Source organism: Nymphalis io, chromosome 6 (assembly GCF_905147045.1).
Source record: "Nymphalis io chromosome 6, ilAglIoxx1.1, whole genome shotgun sequence".
In the NCBI taxonomy this organism is placed as follows: domain Eukaryota; kingdom Metazoa; phylum Arthropoda; class Insecta; order Lepidoptera; family Nymphalidae; genus Nymphalis; species Nymphalis io.
In genome coordinates this window covers 13,266,034-13,284,388 of record NC_065893.1, presented here as the reverse complement: position 1 = coordinate 13,284,388, position 18,355 = coordinate 13,266,034, and the positions used below count along the sequence as shown (strand labels likewise).

General features: G+C 33.3%; 2 protein-coding genes across 3 annotated transcripts in view; both read right to left on the bottom strand.

Moving 5' to 3' along the window:
- LOC126768923 (set1/Ash2 histone methyltransferase complex subunit ASH2) overlaps positions 1-18,355 on the bottom strand; it is a 437,703-nt gene that overhangs the window by 285,388 nt on the left and 133,960 nt on the right. The gene's annotated exons all lie outside the window — the stretch shown is intronic.
- LOC126768955 (acid sphingomyelinase-like phosphodiesterase 3a) overlaps positions 2,601-18,355 on the bottom strand; it is an 88,379-nt gene continuing 72,624 nt past the window's right edge. For both annotated transcript variants that reach the window (XM_050487450.1, XM_050487451.1), the window contains exons 7-10: positions 11,596-11,764; positions 5,045-5,157; positions 3,432-3,643; positions 2,601-3,319 (exon numbers count right to left, since the gene is read on the bottom strand). In XM_050487450.1, coding sequence (XP_050343407.1) covers positions 3,097-3,319; positions 3,432-3,643; positions 5,045-5,157; positions 11,596-11,764 — 717 coding nt within the window. In that variant the 3' untranslated portion in view covers positions 2,601-3,096. The remainder of the gene's footprint in view (positions 3,320-3,431; positions 3,644-5,044; positions 5,158-11,595; positions 11,765-18,355) is intronic.

Genomic DNA, 18,355 nt, shown 5'->3' with positions numbered 1-18,355 from the left:
CTATCAACCGTGTAATAGCTGATATAATAATTTTATAATATGTAGATTTAAAACGACTATATATTTTCAAAAAAATTAGATTGGTAAACATTTTTAGAAAACAAATTTCTTAATAGTCTAACCTATTATGCTTTTAAGCATTTATATAGATATAATATACACATATATTTCGAACCGGATGTGTTTTTATATAATGCTAGTTTTCGCCTGATTCTTTGGGAGGGAGGGGGCAGGTATTAGGAAAAAAATATATCCTATATCCTTTCTTGGGTATCAAACTTGCTTCATGCCAAATTTCATCAAAATTGATTCAGTGGTTTGATCGTGAAAGCAAAACATACAGACTTATTTTCATATTTATAATATTTGTATAAACTGCCTCCTTGGTCTAGTGGCTTGATATAAGGCCGCTGACCCGGAGGTCCTGGGTTCAATTCCCAGGTCCGGCCAATAAAAAGTTATTGGGTTTTTCTGTCAGAAAATTCTCAGTAGCAGCCCGGAGTCTGGAAGTTGGAAGTGTGTACACTCCCGTGCCTCGGAAAGCACGTAAAGCCGTTGGTCCTGCGCCTGAACTCTTTCCGGTCGTGTCGGATAGCCATCTGCACTTGTGCACTATAATATCTCCTGCGTAGTTGGCTAATCTCTCTTGAGATTGGCCGCCGTGGCCGAAATTGGTCTGGAGGACATTATTTGTATAAATAATATAATACTTCAAGACTACGATTTAAAAGTATTTATAAAATAGAATTAATATTATAAAGTATTTTTTTTATTAATTTGATTTATATCTGCATACTTTTCACCAAATATAATATGATCGATTTATTAATCTTGTTCAGTACAATACTTATTAAATTGCAATAGAATAGACGACAATATTTTAAGCCAACACTGGCTTGAATTCTGACACAAACAACATTAATTATTAACACTCCATTTTATTTAAATAAAACCTCAAATATAATTTGGATTCTTTATTAAAATTAATTCAAAACATTTATTTTAATATACAGTTACATATATTGTGATACATAATCAACACGTTTTTCATATAAAGCTGTGGTCGAAATATTTACAATCGAAAGATCTGCAAAATATTACACTATCAACTTGTATTTCATATATCTATCGGAAAGTTAGGCTTTTAGACTGAAAATTTAAGTACACAAATAATTAATAACAATTAAAAAATATGAGTTTTATCGTCTTTGAACTTAAAATATAATCTAAATAGATTTATTTTGAAAATATATATTTTAAAATCTCTTTAATGTTCGTTTTAAATAAATAATAACATTTACAAGCATTTAAAACCGCGGAGCGTTGTGTGACCATTAATGTGATTGAAATTAAAAAAATTACTTAAGGCGATATAACTTTGGAACAGAGCGAACGAAAGAGTACAAAGTTAAATTAATTTCAAAAGTAAATATCACTGTATGGTTAAAGCGTAGTTAAATACTATGGCTAGCTCGCGAGATCTACAGCTACGGCTACGGGATCAAACTCTGGGTCAGGGCATTAAAAAAGTGATGGGGTTTTTCTGTCAAGAAAATCTAAATTGCATCCCAAAGTTTTGAGATCGGCACCGTTAAGCCCTCCTCTGCATCGAATAGCACGTAAAATGGGAGGTAACTCTGTATGAAAGTCTTTGTTCTTTGAATTCGAACAAAGACTTTAATCAACTTCGAACATGAAAATTTAAATCCTTATTTTACCCGTACGTAGTCGGGACGGGTAACTTGTAATTATATATAGCAAAGAATTATATAGTATTCGTACTACACACACAAGGAGGTAAAGAACGGTAACGGAGAGCGGACATAATGGCGCAAGAGAGCGTCATCCTGTTCGTCGTCACGGCATACGAGTCGGGTTATCCTCGAGGCGTGCTAATAATAAAAGATGTCTCACGTTAATATTCGGACGGCATTAGTCGTCTTGCCTGCAGTGCAATTCTGTTAGATTTCACTTCATTTCTCACTCGTGATAAGATGACAACAAAGTTATGCTGATATACTATTTTTATGCGTGTATTCTTGAAATGTTATAACTATTATGGTCAATGTCGCATATCACTTTATGACATTTTACGACCGTTTTCTGCGGTGAGTTTCGAGTTTGTTCTTACAGATTAGACTTACTGTTTTCGATCTTAATTACCCATTACACGAATTTGGTACTCGTTCGCTCGGTTCTTTATGTTATATTATCTTATACAGCCTCAAACATAATCCTAAACTAATCTTACGATCCACCCCTAAATACAATTCGAAGTATTCATTCAGATTTATGACGTCAATACAATTGCTACACAAAATATTGGTCACTGCAATCAAATCAAAGTAGGCTAGTCTTAAGATAAATCTTACGTTCTAGTTGCTCCTCCTTTATAAATTGAGATCTAAATTACAAATATTTACAGTTTTTTTTATTCAATGAAAAACAAATAAAGACTTACGATTCTGCCTTTGCATTTACAAATACGAATTTAAGGCAACTATGACTTTTTATTATTTTACTATAATTTTTTTTTTAATAATTTATTGATGATGAAAAGGTTAACTTTTTATATATTTAAAAAATCATTATTAAAAAAAATAACGTTCTAGAATATTTATATTCTTCAAATATTCACAAAAGTATTTTTATATTCATACTTATTAATGGTAAGAACGAATGACGTTGACGCCAAATATTGCCGTATAAAAAATTTAATTAATCACCTATAACCTATGAGTATAATTTCGCTACTTATTACAGCATTATTTAAACAATAATCAAGTTCTAAGTCTAACAATTACAAGGAAATCAAAAAAAATAATCGAATCAAAGTTTGACACATTTTAAACTACTGAATTTTAAAATCCTTACAAATAAAAATAAAAAATTACAACAATCGTACATTATTATTACACCAGCGATTAATTAAAATACACTAACTCGTATTAAAATTTAAAGTCACGTCATATCACAAACATCCTGAGCATAACCAGCAATGTATGTTTAATTACACACATAATAGTTGTATCACCACATGACTCGTTTATTAAAGCACTGTTATTTCTCTATTCCCTTATTTAGACGATAAAACAATTAAAGCACAACGATACATATTATTAAGGTTAATATCGTGTTCAAAAGCGGAGCGGTGAGCGAAGCGGATCGACCAGATGCGGCAAGAGCGCTAGCGGCCGCTTCTACGCACTGACGGTACGCGATATGTTCTAAACATGTAATGGCGCAAAAATGTTGATGTGCGCATGCGCCGTCACAGTTGTCTGCACTATCATGCCTGACGTTGTATGCGCGTAAATATCTAGAGATAAAAAAATATTATAACTAACATATATTTTTTTTTTTAATAAATAAAATACTTAACAAAATATGTACTATTTTCATTAATTCGTCTTAACATAAAAATGACTTACTTGTAAAACATCGTCATCTCTTGCGTCGTGCCTATCCTCAGCTTGTCAGCTAGATGATGCAACGATTCCGCAGACACATCTCTCAGCACATAGTATTGCGTCAAATTGTATTCCGCGACCCACTCAGCGCCCGCCACCGCTCCCGCTCCCGCTCCCGCCCCCGCACGATTAGCCACAGCCAAGTCCAAATAAAACTGTGTGTAGTCTAATACCTGTTCAATGACATTTATAATTTGAAATTCTGCAATATTTAAGCTTGTTATCGTTTATGCGAAGACAATTATACTACAATTGCAAGAAACTTAATATTTATAATGCACCGATTGTTAGGTAAACAAAATCATTCAAGCTATATCATACAATTTCAACTAACCGCTTAAGAATCTATTTACTTCAATGGAATAATAAAGTAAATGAAGGAAATCGACATCAAATTTTTCATATGAATAAATACTTAATAAACATTTTTTGTGTTAAAATAAACTTTTAAAATAAATTACCTCGTTAAATGAATGTTTAAAAAAAAATCAAATTCAATATGTCAATTTTTTTTTTTTTTTTGAAAAAAATTAATTTAAGTCCTTTACTCAAAACTCGTTTTGAAATAATAACAAAATTGCTTTTCAATTTCTGTGATTATCAAAATAATATTAGAAAATATTTTATTATTATTATACAACAATACAATAATGTATACCATGGTTGAAAAAAGTATGATAAAAAAAAAAACAATATAAACACAAATGTCAACAGAAGTTCTGCTGTCTTCTAAATAACAATGCTTCTGTGTAACGATGTAATTGCTGGGTGAGCCGGTGTAATTATAGGAACAAAGGACGTCTCCTTTCATGTACGTTCAGTACGGTTGGTAGATCATTGTTAATTGACGGTATTCTTAATACCTATGCGGATATGGTGTCTAATAATACATTCAAGCATTAATTTAAATCCAAAATTAATTTGACTTAATGTATATTTTTGACAACAAAAAAATCTATCCACGATCGGTTAAATAAAATATATCAAAATATAAACAAGTCATAAGAAAAACGTTCATGTATTGAGTAAAATGCATACAATTCGCCCATATAACTAATATTCCCTTAGTTTTGCGGTTGGTAATAAAATAGATGTTAAAAATCATTGAACTTGTGTATTTATTGATATATTTTCGAGTAGCAAAAAGTCTCAATTTTTATGTAATTCTTTTTGTTATATTTTATATGTTAGATTTTTTTCTATAACCTATTCCAATCACAGGAGGAATAAAGACAAACAATCTTTGATATTGTATTGACACGATATCGTTCTCAATATTTTGAATAATCTATGGTATTCATTCATGATTCGTGAAAAAATGGCGTTTTGTAGTAAAATTTAAGTTATATCCGTATTATACTTATATCCATATAAGTAGTTAAGTTGAAAGTGTTGTATAATAAATAAACATATATTAATGAAGAACTGTTTGTGGAGCATTGTATGGAATATATAAGTCTAAGGTTTGTTTATCTTTACTCCTTCTTCGATTGGAATAGCTTTTTCATAGGATGTTTATATAATATAAATAATATATATATTTATAATAGAAGATTATACCGACGATAACTTACCTTACCATTGTCGGAGTCAAATTTGTAAAGCCTAAGACCTGGATTGGACGATCCCGCTGGGTCATGATGAGGGCTCAGAGATGGCGCGAGAAACGCCCATGAAACAGGTTGTTCTAGAAAATAGTAAACATTTTCTATTCGCGGTATTTTGTGAAAGTAATATACTCTAACCTAAATTTTATTTAATATTAATTTTCTTTCTCACGTGCCTCAAGGTAAACACGATGTTGTCGGGCTTAATTATAACAATAGGCCGTATAATAATCCAAATCTTGTGTAGATTCTAGTGTTGTTAACCCTTGCTTAATCGCGTAAGTTTAGTATCGCAGTTCGTCGCATGAGGTTCATGGGAATACTAAAAATTAATAGCCCTTTAAATCACCTATTATTCAAATTTTATTAATTTCATCGTAATATAAATTATTATTTCGATAACTCTAAAGTATATATATTTTTTATACTATAGGTAAGCGGATGGCAGATGGGACAACTGATGGTAAGTGTACGGCCTATAGACACTGGCGCTGTAAGAAATATTAACCGTTTCTTACATGGCCAATGCATGTACTACCAACAAACAGCAATATTTAGTATTGTTTTGCGTCGTGAACTCTATTATAATTTATTTTTCACTTTTTTAAAGTATTTTTGTTCATTTATATAATAATTATAGCTTACATATACATTAACCACAAACACACCTAAATATTAAATAAAAGAAATGAAAACTCATGCCATGGAACATATATTTTTATCCAGCACTTATCATCGAACGATATCGATTTAAAACGTTCCCGTAAATTGTAGGCTGTGTTCAACATGCAAGGCTTTGCTTCACGGCATCATTAAAGCGGTTTCGAAAAAGTTAGTTCGTGTTTTAAATACACACGCAATTATTAACTGTGTTTAAACATTTTATCGTCGCAAACTAGCGTGAAAAAACGAAGTTGAATTGTGTAGTTTAATATACGGAATTGTTGTGGAAATTATTACCTTTTTTATGCTCTATCTCTATCCATATATAAAAGTAGTTATTGGTATATCTTTTGTTGAGTTTAGTAGAATTTGACACTGTTTGATCAAATACCACAAAAATATTAATTCGTCGCGTATTTAAAACTTCGCTAGCGTTAGACGCGCTCTTAAGCACATAGATGAAATCTAAAGATATTTCGTTATGTAGAGCTAATTTAAATTAGATTTTAATGTATTATTTTTGCTACGGCCATGTCGGATTTTTGTTTCACCAGTCTACAAGAATTAAATATGGTCTCTTGCGCAGTTTGCTTTCGCTTGGATTCACAAATTAATTGCGCCAAAATTAGGCCAGAAGGACATTAATATAATTTAGTTTTAAAATAAGGTTGTATAGCTCTAATACATTAAGTTCTACATTTTTTAAATTAAATAACTGTTGCTCTCTTAATAATCTAAAGGAATATAGCACGATTTAGTAATATTACTGAACTATTCATGTAATTTGAACATTAAAGTCAAAACGCTTAGGCATTTTTAAACGGAAACAATTATAAAAGTGAAATTTCCTTGCGACTAATGGGAGTTGAATATCAAGGTTAAATTTGCAAGCAATGTTTTGTGTAATGTGTAAAGCTTACGTGAAAAACTTCCGACTCGTATAAGTTTTAACTCCTGTCATGTGTAAGAACTTCTTACATTTTTTAATTGTTATATGTTAAATTTCTTTATCCACTTTACTTGCGAACATTATAAATATTAGTAGAAATATTTCTATAATTATATATTCAAAATATGTACACTAGTTCGGTGGTATGCAAAGAAATTTCTAAAATTTAACAGCTCATTAACTTCGGCACGAACTAGCTCAAACGAAGCTCAACCTAACCTTTTTCATAGAACATTTTTTTAGAAAATTTTGCCTTGGAAAACAAACTAGGAAATGACATTGATTATTATAAGCAAGAAGTACTAATTACCAATTTCAGTAAACAAAATCTTGGTTTGAAGTACGAGTAAGCCAGTGTAACTACAGGCACTAGAGTCATAACGTTTTAGTTCTCAAGGTTTGTGACACATTGTTAATGTAAAGAATGGTTAGGATTTCTTACAGTATCAATGTCTATTTGCGTTAGTAACCACTTACCATCAGGTGTCCCATTTGCCAGTCTGCCTACATATTGTTACTTAAAAAAGGCATTTATAATCCATATATTTTAGTCGATCCATAGATAACTCTTCAAAATTGAAGATACATTATACGTTGTTAGTAGGATTGCTCAAATACCAGCGGACATTGCGTAAGCACGGCCGGATTAAAGTCGATAACTGTTTGTATGTTTCCTCAATAGTTCAAGATAAACGGTTCTATTTGTCGAAAAATATTAAAAACAAAAACTAAAATTAATAAATGTAAATCCTATGATGACATTTATTCATTTATTTATTTATTATAATATCAACACCAACAAGAAGTACACTAATAAATACAATTAAGTCTTTAAACATGATGTTATACAAATCAAGTGTCTCCTAAATTATAGGTGTTGCAAAATATATCAACATTTCGAGTTAACAAAAAAAAATATATTTAAAAATCAAAATATTTATAACAAATAGAAAAGGCATTAACAATTAAATTATTATAAAAGTATCACTTGATTGGTATAAAATATGTGAGAACATTTAAAATTTTTGAATATTAATTATTTGATTAAAAGCAAACAAAATAAAGAGGTACATTAATATATAAAGAAAAAGATGTTAAAAACAAAAATTTATACATTATTATAAAGAAAGAAAGATATTAATTAATCTAATTGTATCTAATTGGTGAAAATGAGTAGTTACTCTTCCATCCACCAAGAATGATCTAAGAATTATCTTCTCCTTATCTATTTTCGATTCGAAATTATTAATCGATTCGAAACTTTATTGGCGATCTAAGGAATGGTTATTAAGTAAAGCGCCTATGTCTATGGGCTGTGGTAATAACTTATCATCAAGTGAAACATTCGCCAGACGAACAACCTATTAAAAATTAAAATAATATGTATTGACTATTCTGGTAACCTTCTCCTCAAAAGGGAGAGGAGGCCTTAGCCCAGCAGTAGCACATTACTAACTATTCTGGTATTTAATCGATTTTATATTGCAAAATAATAAATATAAAAATAATAAAAAATGGTTTTTTATATTTTTTAATACGGGCAACACTAGTCAGTGTAGTGCTCTAAAGCACCAGTAAATATATAAAAAATAATAATCAATAGATTTTTATATTTTTCAGTACTAGCAATACTTGTCAGTGTAGTGCTGTAAAGGACGGAGGTCTGAAGGTCGCCTTTAATTTCACTCTTATTTTTACCTTTACAATCATAGAAATCAAACATTCCTAACTTCCTTCATTATATAAATTTCAATTTACGAATTAACTTTATAAATTTAAATATAAAACAAAATTTTATACAGATACTATTACTGTGTAAATCCCCTGTTATATGCATTGATTATATGTATGTTTATTTATATATATGCAATTTTTTTTATTATATCTTATATAAAGTATACCTATCTCTTTACTTGTTTATGTAGCAATATGATCGACTATTTTAACAGCCGCTTAGAAAAAAAAACAAATGATATTTCTTAATATTGGTATACAGTATATATGTGTATATTATTTATATTAAACCTTTACAATTATTTATAACACAAACATAAAAATATAGGTAGACAACATTCGAGTAACTGATTTAGATGCTTAAATCCAGGTCTTTACTCAAATATATTTCCGAACGGCTTATCGAATCAACGGGCACCTAAGCGCTGTCCCCTGTGAGCTACCTCGACCGAGGTCTAAGCTTGACCTAACAAAGACTAAATATTGCCAGTATTTCGGTATTACCTCTAAAAACAATCCACACGGTTAGTGGTCTACATCGAATATATTTTTAGTTTTGGAACATTTTGAATTATTAAAAAGTTATCCCTTCCATTATAATAAAGTTGTAATAAAGTAGAAATAATTTTTCATTTTTAGTCAAATACCTTCTCTCAAAGGAGGCGATTTTGGCCTTCAAAAAAGCCTTCTTCTTCAAAGATTTCAAAGCTCCGATGTGGCAGATTTTTATCGGACACATGTAGAATCTCAGAATATTTTCATTCGCCGCTAATCACAAGTTGAATTATACACACATTAATCTCATAAAACTTCAGTGGTCTGCAGTTGGCCCGGGCTACAAACATCTCTCTACCCAGAACCTTCGTTTAAGTATAACCTTTTTTTTCCGCTGGAAAAACGCATTTACGCGTTTCACCCACTTGAAGTGGGGGGGTATGTGAGGATCGCCGCCGCTGAAGGCGCCGGAATACCCACCAAAAAACCAGTGATACCCACACCGTCTTTTCGGGGGACGCCACGGGATCGCTTGCGCATACTACCGTGACGTCCCGACGGTAGGTCCGCCCTGCAGGCCTCCAAATTCTAAGGGGTTCTCGGGTTACAGACACTCCCTAGCCCCGGCGACATTTACGGCGGGAGGAGAAGGTTTGCATAGCGCCGACATCTCCTCCCCGGTCTTCTTCGGCGAAGCGGGTCAGCGGATGCACTGTTCTCACGCTTCCGCTCCGCGGCCTCCTTCTGCGACATGACGTTTTCGCAGAAAGAGACCATCTCCTTCCAGCCCCTCTCGTTACCGATCATGGCGATTATTACGCTCAGCAGCGAGAGGTCTCCGCCTACAATGGCCGCCAGGTAATGGCGCTTAGGCCCCCATGCAGCACACTCAATCAGGGTGTGACGCGCCGTGTCCGAAGGCGCGCCGCACTCGTGGCAGGAGGGAGTGACCTCCCACCTCGCTATCCGGTGCAGATACCTACCGAAGCAACCGTGCCCGGTAAGTACCTGCATCAGCCTGAATGTAAGTGTGCCGTGACTCCGTTCCACCCAGCGACTCAAGTGGGGACGGACCGCCTCCACTGTTGCCAGGCCTGCCGAGGGGGATCCCAGGTCCTACTCCCACCTGCGAATCAAGGCTCGCTCAGCTAGAGCCCTGACTCGCTCCACCTCCGCCAATCCTAGACGGTCGCCACTTGACCTCGCTCCCACCCGGAACCGGTACACTTCCGCAAGCTCCTCTGCCTGGAGTTCCCAAGGCGAGTCGCTCGCGAGAAGTGTCGCTGCCGTCCATGACACTGTACAGTAACCACGTATCGCTCTCACCGCTATGACTCTCTGTGGTCTCCGAAGAAGAGCCTTGTTACGAGCAATGAGAGCGTCCACCCAGATGGATGCACCGTACAGCGCCATAGAGCGCACCACACCAGCGTATAATCGCCGGCAAGGTGTTTCCAGCCCTCCTACGTTGGGTAGAAGGCGGTAAAAGGCGGCAGCGGAGTTGATGAGCTTCGGGCTGAGTTGGACAAAATGCTGCTCGACTCTCCACCTTCCATCCAGAATCAGGCCCAGATACCTCATCTGGGCCTGCATCTTAATCACCGTTCCCTGGACGGTGATAGACGCTCCTCGAGGGGACCTCGACGTGGACCGTGGAATAGGAGGGCCTCCGTTTTTGTTACAGAGACCCTCAAGCCCAGCATCCTACGTTTAAGTATAACCTGTTCCAGCCACGGCCAACTCAACTCTATGTCCAATTAATAATCTTGTACAAAACATTAATAATTTTTGTCATAGCTCTTCAAATTCTACTTTAAAGCTCTTTGAAGCTGATTATGGCTGTGCCCAATATTCGTTCAATTAGTACCAACATTAAAAATATAAAAATATCCGATTTAAATTCATCATATAAATAAGAATAAGTGTTCGACAACCAAAGAAATGTTCATTATAATTTAAATAGTCTTCTTAATTTGACCGTATAATACATAATCTACTTTTGCATTATATGTATTAATCAATGAGAGCAAAATATATATTACAATTTTTTTTCTATAACTTTGCCACAGTTATTACCCCCATGCCTCGTTAAGTACATAAAGCCGCACGGCGCCTGATATCTCTCTGGTCTATCGGATTGCCGATGCAACGTACTATGAGAGCGAGGGAATAGGTGCACCTGTGTTTGTGTATACTTATGCCCTATAACATATGTGCACTATTTTCAGTTGGGAAATACTACCGTTACTTAAATCGGTCAGGGTATTACATCACCAAGTATCACGTATCATTTATTATTTGATTTATTAGATATTTGTTTATAAGATTACGGTTGCACTATCTACTCATATACGTGCTTGTATATGTTTGATTCGGTTTTAGAATTACCTCATTTGGTTATTAATGGTAAAGCGAACCTCGAATTATATACCTTTAAATTTTTGCAAACAGCCCTTGTCATATCAAATGTATAAATAAGATATAATTTCTGACTAAAGCCTGAAGAAATTTTCCTTAGCGTAACCAATTTTGGCACGGAATTCTCGTCTGTATAATAACAAACTAACTAGCATAGCAGTGGATACATTTACTTCTTATTTTTACGAATATCTTCATGTTTGTCTGTACATATGAACTTATTAATATTATATTTTAAATAACTTTAATTATAGATTACCTTTATCATAAATGACTCTGAAGGTATCGACATGTAGGTGTCCAAAGAACTGTCCAGCTATAATCCGCGCGTGTCGCCGTACTAGTCGGAGGTATTTAGAGTTGGCGTCAACTGAATAGGCGTTAAATCTGGAATCGGAGCCGGGCGCTGCGTGCCCCACTATGTAGACCTATTAAACAAAAAAAATATATTTATCATATATGGTACACAATATATATATATATATAATATATATATATATATATATATATATATATATATATTATATATATATATATTTTTATATATATATTTATATTATTATATTTATTTATATATAGATATTCCTAACAAAATGCGCCGCCAACATCCTAAAGTCTTATGAGAACTCTCAATACGGAGCAGAGAGGCTGCTATTCTTTTTTGTATAATAATCAAAATCTATAAAAAAAAAACAATTAAAAAATTGTTCCTTTAAATAAACATCAAATTACAATAAAGTATATAAACACAATTCCTCTAAAAAAACAACACAGTCAAATAATGCTTTCGATTTATTTGAATAAACAAAACAACCTCTCCTAGCCTTGAAATATATTTTCGTTGAAATTGCCTCTAAATCCCCGATTTCTCGAGGCGACAAAATCAGGCATAAATTGATTCCGCGAGTCCTTTGTAAGAAAAAACGTATGTCAAACATTTCCTTACATTTATATTTCAGAGTTTCATCATTTGGTTTCCATTAAAAACTTTTTAAGACGAATCGTGAATCAAAACTCGGCATATGCGAAATATTTAAAATTATTAACCGATTTGTTGTCATTAAATGTCACAAGGAATTTTATAATAGCAATAATTATAATAGCCGGCAAATGTCTCTGGCAAAAACTCTTATCGTATTTAAAGTTTGCAGCTTATTCCTACAACTGTTTCACCATGGAGTAATTGTTGCTTGTGGCAGAATTTCATTCGAAACGTGGCTTCCGCACGAGATTAATTATAAAGAAAAATTTATCTCGTTAAATCACATTGGTGCATGCTCGGATTTTAATCGGCAATCTTCGGTTAATATCGTGTTCTATCCGCTGATCCTCTGAATGTCAATTAATTTAAATAAATAATTGAGCCACGTTGTTTCACACTAAAATAGTATTCAATAATTGAATTTCGAAATATGAATTTAAATACCTTTTGTTATAGCCGAAATTTATGATATGCAGATATGTAATGTTTGATATGCGGATGTGAAATTTATAGAAACGTAATAATCATTTGGTTCTCAGCCCTCAGAATCCAACGGTCAAAATGACGCTAATTGGGGGATACCTATGTTCAGCAGTGGGCCTTTAAAGACTGATGAAGATATGAAATATTCTCTGAATCCAAGGGTCTTACTGTTCAAATCATTCGTCCACTTAATCTATATCGTCCAGTAGACGCCCGGGGCTTAAAAGATAGGGCGTAACACTGGGGTCGTGGATGCGTGAGGTGGGGGCCTCGCGTGTCTTATTTCAGGCGGCCCTGAGAAGGACGGCAGCCTCCTGGACTCCTGGACGGGATGGCCTCGCGCTGCCGTACGCACTAGCGAGGAGTGTGGGGGGGGTGGGATTACCTTTGCCCCCTGACAAGAGCTCCGCCGAGCCACGAGCGGAGCAAAGCACGAGAGAGGCTGCGGATGCGTTATATTTACACGATCCCGCAGCCTCCCCGATCCGTGCCGAGGACGGCCATCGCAGTAGTTTTAGTAGGTAAGAATCCCACATAACCCAGTTCCCCCCCATGGGAGCTGGGTACCTTTCTGAAGGTTTCCACTGCGTGAAAAAAAATCGTCCAATAATTACAATAAAAAATACTGTTAAAGAAACAAAGATAAATCTTCCAGAAACAAACTTTCTGTAACTGGTAAATACCTTCTAGTTAAACATTACAAACATATTTTCCTTAATTTTCCCTGTCATCGCAAACAAACATTCGTAACATGGTAATAATTAGACCAACTCTTATTGTTTTGTAACAGTTATGTGGTTACCGTTTGTAGCAGTGAAATATGGTTACCATGTCGTAATGATTCATAATTGTGAATGCGGAAACGTCCTGAATGTAACAATAAAGATGGGGCTTCTAAAATAATATGTGTATTTGCATATTTTCTTAGACAATGCAACGCGCAACATGAATATGCTAAAATAACAATGTATCCTCTAATAAATATTAGTTTAACTTATTATAAAGAATACTTGTTTAGCAAATGCAAAGCTTGACTTTATTATATGAACGTATTAATAAAACGTTTGCAATAATATCAAAATTAAGTTCTCCTTATTTGCACTGGTTATTGGTTTATTTCTTTTAAAATTTATCTTCTGTGGAATTTTGACGTAGAAATTCGTCCACTCAAGAATTATCATTGGACGATTTTTTGGTAATTATCTTATCTTGGGCACATTTACCTAATTTTATTATTTGTCTCATATAATTTATTATCTGTTGCGTATTTTTTTTCGATTGCTGATTCTACGCACCATAAGGACTAATATCTCCGAATATCATATGTTGTTAATAATTAATAATGATCTAGTAAATAATAATACTTAAAGAGCTGTCGAAAATACCTATATATGATTTCCTCGAACTTAATTTTGATAACGGCAAAAGTTCAGGTAAAGTGCTAATCAATTTAGTCTGGTCGGCTAATGTGCTACGTCAAATCGTTTTTTACATTACATTTCATTTGCACAAACTGAGCGTACTTAATCATTTTGTCTGTCCGTCAAATATGTCTCTCCTTGCGAATTAAAAAAATCGTATTCAAAATAAAAAACCGTATTATTTGCAGATATTCTATTTTCATTACAGATACACTTTGTCAAAAAATTTATAAAATGCATATCTATTTGTACTTATATCAACTGTATTCCATAAATATTATATATATTATTGGAAATTTGTCACAGTTACTCCTTTCCCAACGTAACGTGTTTTACGCAAATCCTATCCAAGCTACATTTTTCTTCTAACTACCTACTATAAGCAAGGTCGTATATATATAGTATATATAGTTAAACGCTGGTTTCTCTCTTTCTGACATTTTTGATTTAACATTCGAAATAAGACCAGACAAAACTAATGACCTAAACAATGTTTATAAGCAATATATATAACTAACTATATTATAACTTTGACGAGCCGGTTGGTGTGGTTGGTGGATGCTTGCCTTTCACGCCGAAGGTTGTGGGTTCGATTCTCACCCAGGACAGATATTTGTGTGCATGAACATGTCTGTTTGTCCTGAGAATGGGTGTAATTATCCATATAAGTATGTATTTACAAAAGAAAAATAGTATATGTAGTATACCAGTTGTCTGGTTTCCATAGTACAAGCTCTGTACAAGCTTAATTTGGGATCAGATGGCCGTGTGAGAAAAATGTCCCTGCATAAAGAGGTAAAGTTTGTGAGGTTCTAGGGGGTAATCTATGAATCTACTGAACGGATTGTAAAAATTATTTTACCGATAGAAAACTACATTATTTTTGAATGTCATAGGCTATATAATAGTAGTAATAACCCGAAAAATTAAGACTTTTTCGTGGTAGTCGGATTTGCAAAATAAGTCAAACGAAAACGTTTCTTACCTACGCTGTTTTAACGACGATATACGATTGAATTCTAGATTTACTGCATATAATTTGGACGAATGGTTAAAGAGATAATACGATAAGGAACCGCGACCGTGTCGTAATCTATTTTGTGATATTTCTATTAGACGGTTTTTTTTTATACACAACACGTCAAACTATTTAGCAATAAATTGCTTTATCACCAAGAAAATTTTATTTAGATAAAATAAATTTTTCCAGTATGTTTTTGGTTGCATAGTTTAAGAGATAATTTAAAAAATCAAATACGCAAGACAATTTTATTAAAGTTCAGCCAATGTGACTTTTGGCAACTATATATATATATATATATATATACATACATATATATAAATAATATTTTTTTCTATATAATAATGAGTATATATAAATATATAATACTTTCAATCATTTTTTTATATTTAGTACGAGTACATAAATTTAAAATGATTGGTCTATTACGTATCATTACAGCTCGGTACCCCAAGTTTGAATTGGCTCTTGTTAGTTGACGGTATCATAACTAGCACGCCGGAACCACAAAGGAAGTCCGGATCTAGGTTCATAAATTACGAGATTAGAAACTCCTTCGTGTAATTCATACAAAATCTTTAATAAATTGGTTTAATTTTGAACCTTATCATAAAATATATGTATTACGTTTATATTATTTGTGATCAGGTATTCTGTTTGTTTGTCTGCAGGAACCGAGATGGCCCAATGGCTGCGGAACGTAAGTCATAGATGCTAGTTCAAAGCCGAACAAGCACTCTTGAGTTTTAAATACTGATAATGATGATATTTTTATAATTAATTCTTACTCAGTGGCCAGGGAAACCTTTATATTATATCCGATTTTCTGCTACATGTGTATCCACAAATCCACACTGAAACAGCGTGGTGGAATACGTGGACGCAAGTTTAAGGAATTGCGAAATGTTATCAATTATTAATAAAAAAATAAATTTTAAATTGTTGTTACGTTAAATATCTTATGTTGCGATTGCAAGCGATCTAGTTTTATCTGATGAATTATTTAGTATATGATTTCGCATGATATCACGTGGTACTATCGTGATATCTATCAAATACTTATGTATAATATATAATTTACTTTCAAAAGTAATTTATTATTCTTTTAAATTCGTTTGTTTTTGCACATATAAAAATGTTTTTCCTCCATTTCTTCAAGTTCAGCCAATTTTATTAACTCTATTTGTGTAATATTTATTTGTGTTGGTAAAGACAATTATTTTTTTTTTCGAATAGGAGCAAACAGTTAGAAGGCTCATCTGATATAAATAACTAGTACTGCTCATGGATATTTGCAACACCTCATATCGGTTCGGAAAAGCCACCGGCAAAAGCCGGTTACACATAAAGGAAGTGTGAGGCAGTTTTAAAAACCGCGCTGTTGTGAATCACTAAACATCAAAATAAATAAATCCAAACAAACAACTGAATAAATTACGGAACCAGAATTAGTAAGATCAAGACCGACCGCTACGATAATGAAGCCTCTGTGCTTGAATTCCTATCACAATATGTGACCTAAATCAAAGTGGAATACAATGTTGCGTCATTAAAACGAAAACAAAAGCCTAATAACTCATAATTGCATCGGATTTTCAGACAATAAACATAATGATACGTTTTTAAATATAATGAATTTAAAATATATCTTATTAGGTATCTGTAATTAAATATATATATTAATTGCACTTTGCCAAATCATAAAAATCAGAAGCAAATTCTTTATTATGTATATGTTACGCTTGCTTATTGTTATTATTAATTTTGCCAATTAATAAATTTAAATATTTTGTTTAGAATCACGAATAAATACAACATATTACTCAAATATAAGATAATTTAAATACAAAAAAACATTGAGCTTGTACTTTATAATAACTTTGATAAATGGTGGAAAAGCAAGTTTCTTGGCGGCACTTCTCGATACACTGTATTCTGTAGTACATATCAACAAATATTAAAGAAATCACCGTTATTCGTGTACTTTTCTGTAACACAGCATGAAAATTGCTTTACGGCTCTTTCCTAACTACACTCTTAGGAGTGTTTGTGCTGATGAGCTGATTTCCAGCCCCCGTATTGGTGATTTAGTAAATGATCACCCACTTACTAATACTTGACAGCCTCGTTGGTCTTGAGGTCTTGGGTTCAAATCTCAGTTTGTTATTAAAAAGTTATTGAGTTTTCAGTAGCAGCCCGGAGTCTTGATGTTGGATGTGTGTACACTCCCGTGCTTCAGAAAGCAACTCAATTCTTTCCGGTCGTGTCGGATTGCAATTCCATCAGATTATTAGAGTAAGTGAATAGACAGTGCACCTTTGTTTGCGCACACACTTGTCCAATATAATATCTCCTGCGTAGTTGGTTAATCTTTCTTGAGATTGGCCGCCGTGGCCGAAATCGGTCTGGCGGATAATATTATTATAAACACTTGGTGTACTTGCTCGTCTGCTTTCTTATTACAAAAAAAGTTATATGGAATAATTTTCCGTTTCACGACATAATTAAGACAAGAATCCATCACGTGGTAACCGTCTCCATGTTAGGTGATTATTCAAGGCGCGCGAGAAGACGTGTGAATAATTGAAATTGAGTTATACTCACTTTCGAAGAAGACTGACTTAAGTAAAATTTCAACGTAGTTATTGTTGTATATTTTGCTTTCTTATTCTGTATATAATGTGTCAAAAGATATTAGTTTTTATTATATTATGTACTGTGAACGCATCGATATTCTTTCCATCCAACGCATCGATATTCATTCCAAAAATGCATCGATTACCAATCAATACAATTTATCAAAAATTATCAACCGTTATTACGAGATTTTTACTCAATATATTTTTTCCTTTCTTTCTGGCGTGTATAAACGCACGTTGAGCACAAAATATTCTGCCAATGCCAAGTATAAAAGAGACGACATATTGTTTCAGATGATCGGTTGTCAATTTTAAAGTGCTTAATGATGTTGAGTAGAAATATGTAATACAGACGATATTTAAAATAATTTTATAATTTAATGAATTAATTTATATATAAACGTATGTCTAATGAAGAACATTTATGTTTACTTGATGTTAGATGAGAGAGGGAAGGTGTTCATATAAAGAAT